The 900-nt window shown below is 55.9% G+C and overlaps 1 protein-coding gene across 1 annotated transcript in view; it reads left to right on the forward strand.

Moving 5' to 3' along the window:
* Nucleotides 1-900, forward strand: part of LOC103913849 (zinc finger protein ZIC 1-like) — a 5,539-nt gene that overhangs the window by 3,969 nt on the left and 670 nt on the right. The window contains exon 2 of the mRNA XM_009320406.1: nucleotides 699-862. Coding sequence (XP_009318681.1) covers nucleotides 699-862 — 164 coding nt within the window. The remainder of the gene's footprint in view (nucleotides 1-698; nucleotides 863-900) is intronic.

Below are 900 nucleotides of genomic sequence, written 5' to 3' on the forward strand. Positions count from 1 at the left end.
AGCGATTTTAAATAAACCGAGCCCGGCGCGTTAGTGTGTTATTGTTGTGCGGAGGGCAGGCGCCGGGATCCCTGAGAACTTTTCCCCATCGCGGGAGGTGGAAATGCAGCAGCCCCTGGCTGGGAGAGCTCTCTCCCCCCGCTCCCACCCCCGAGCGCCGAAAGCCAGCGCCGCTTTCCCGAGCGCTTTTGCAGAGGGTTTGTGGGGCAGCCCTCGCATTGTATTCCCCGGCCGGATAATTTTCAATATTGCAAGAAAATACGGGGGAGGGGGCTGGGGTGGGTGGGAGCGTAAAATATCACGAGAATGAGCTATAAAAACGGAAACTAGACACTGAGGATCGTGCGTAAATACCACCACGCCTGCTCTCTCTCGCTTGGAGCGTTGCGAGGAGGGAGAGGTGCCCAGGGCTGGGGCTGGAAATGAAACTCGCCCCTCCAAAGGAGGAAAAAAAAAAAAAAAGTTATTTAGCTCTCCCCCGTCCGAAACGGACGCTGAGCAGGGGTCGGAGGTGCGGAAAGGACAGAGAAGAGAAGCAAGGTTTTGGGGTTTGAGCCTCGTTGAAGTTAGAAAGTTGCAAGTGTTTGAAATGGAGCCCTGGGCTTCCGTCCGGCGGTGCGACGGGGACAATGAGCGATCCAGCCGGCCCTGCTTAATCAGATCCGTTTTCCACCCCCCCCCCCTTCCCTCTGCAATAGGTGAAAAACCATTTAAGTGTGAATTCGAGGGCTGTGACAGGCGCTTTGCAAACAGCAGCGACCGCAAAAAGCACATGCATGTGCACACTTCCGACAAGCCCTATCTCTGCAAAATGTGTGACAAGTCCTACACGCACCCCAGCTCCCTCAGAAAGCACATGAAGGTAAATGGAGGGCTCCTGATGTGCGGGGCTCGGACGCC

This window comes from Pygoscelis adeliae, unplaced genomic scaffold, assembly GCF_000699105.1.
Source record: "Pygoscelis adeliae isolate BGI_AS28 unplaced genomic scaffold, ASM69910v1 Scaffold413, whole genome shotgun sequence".
Lineage (NCBI taxonomy): Eukaryota > Metazoa > Chordata > Aves > Sphenisciformes > Spheniscidae > Pygoscelis > Pygoscelis adeliae.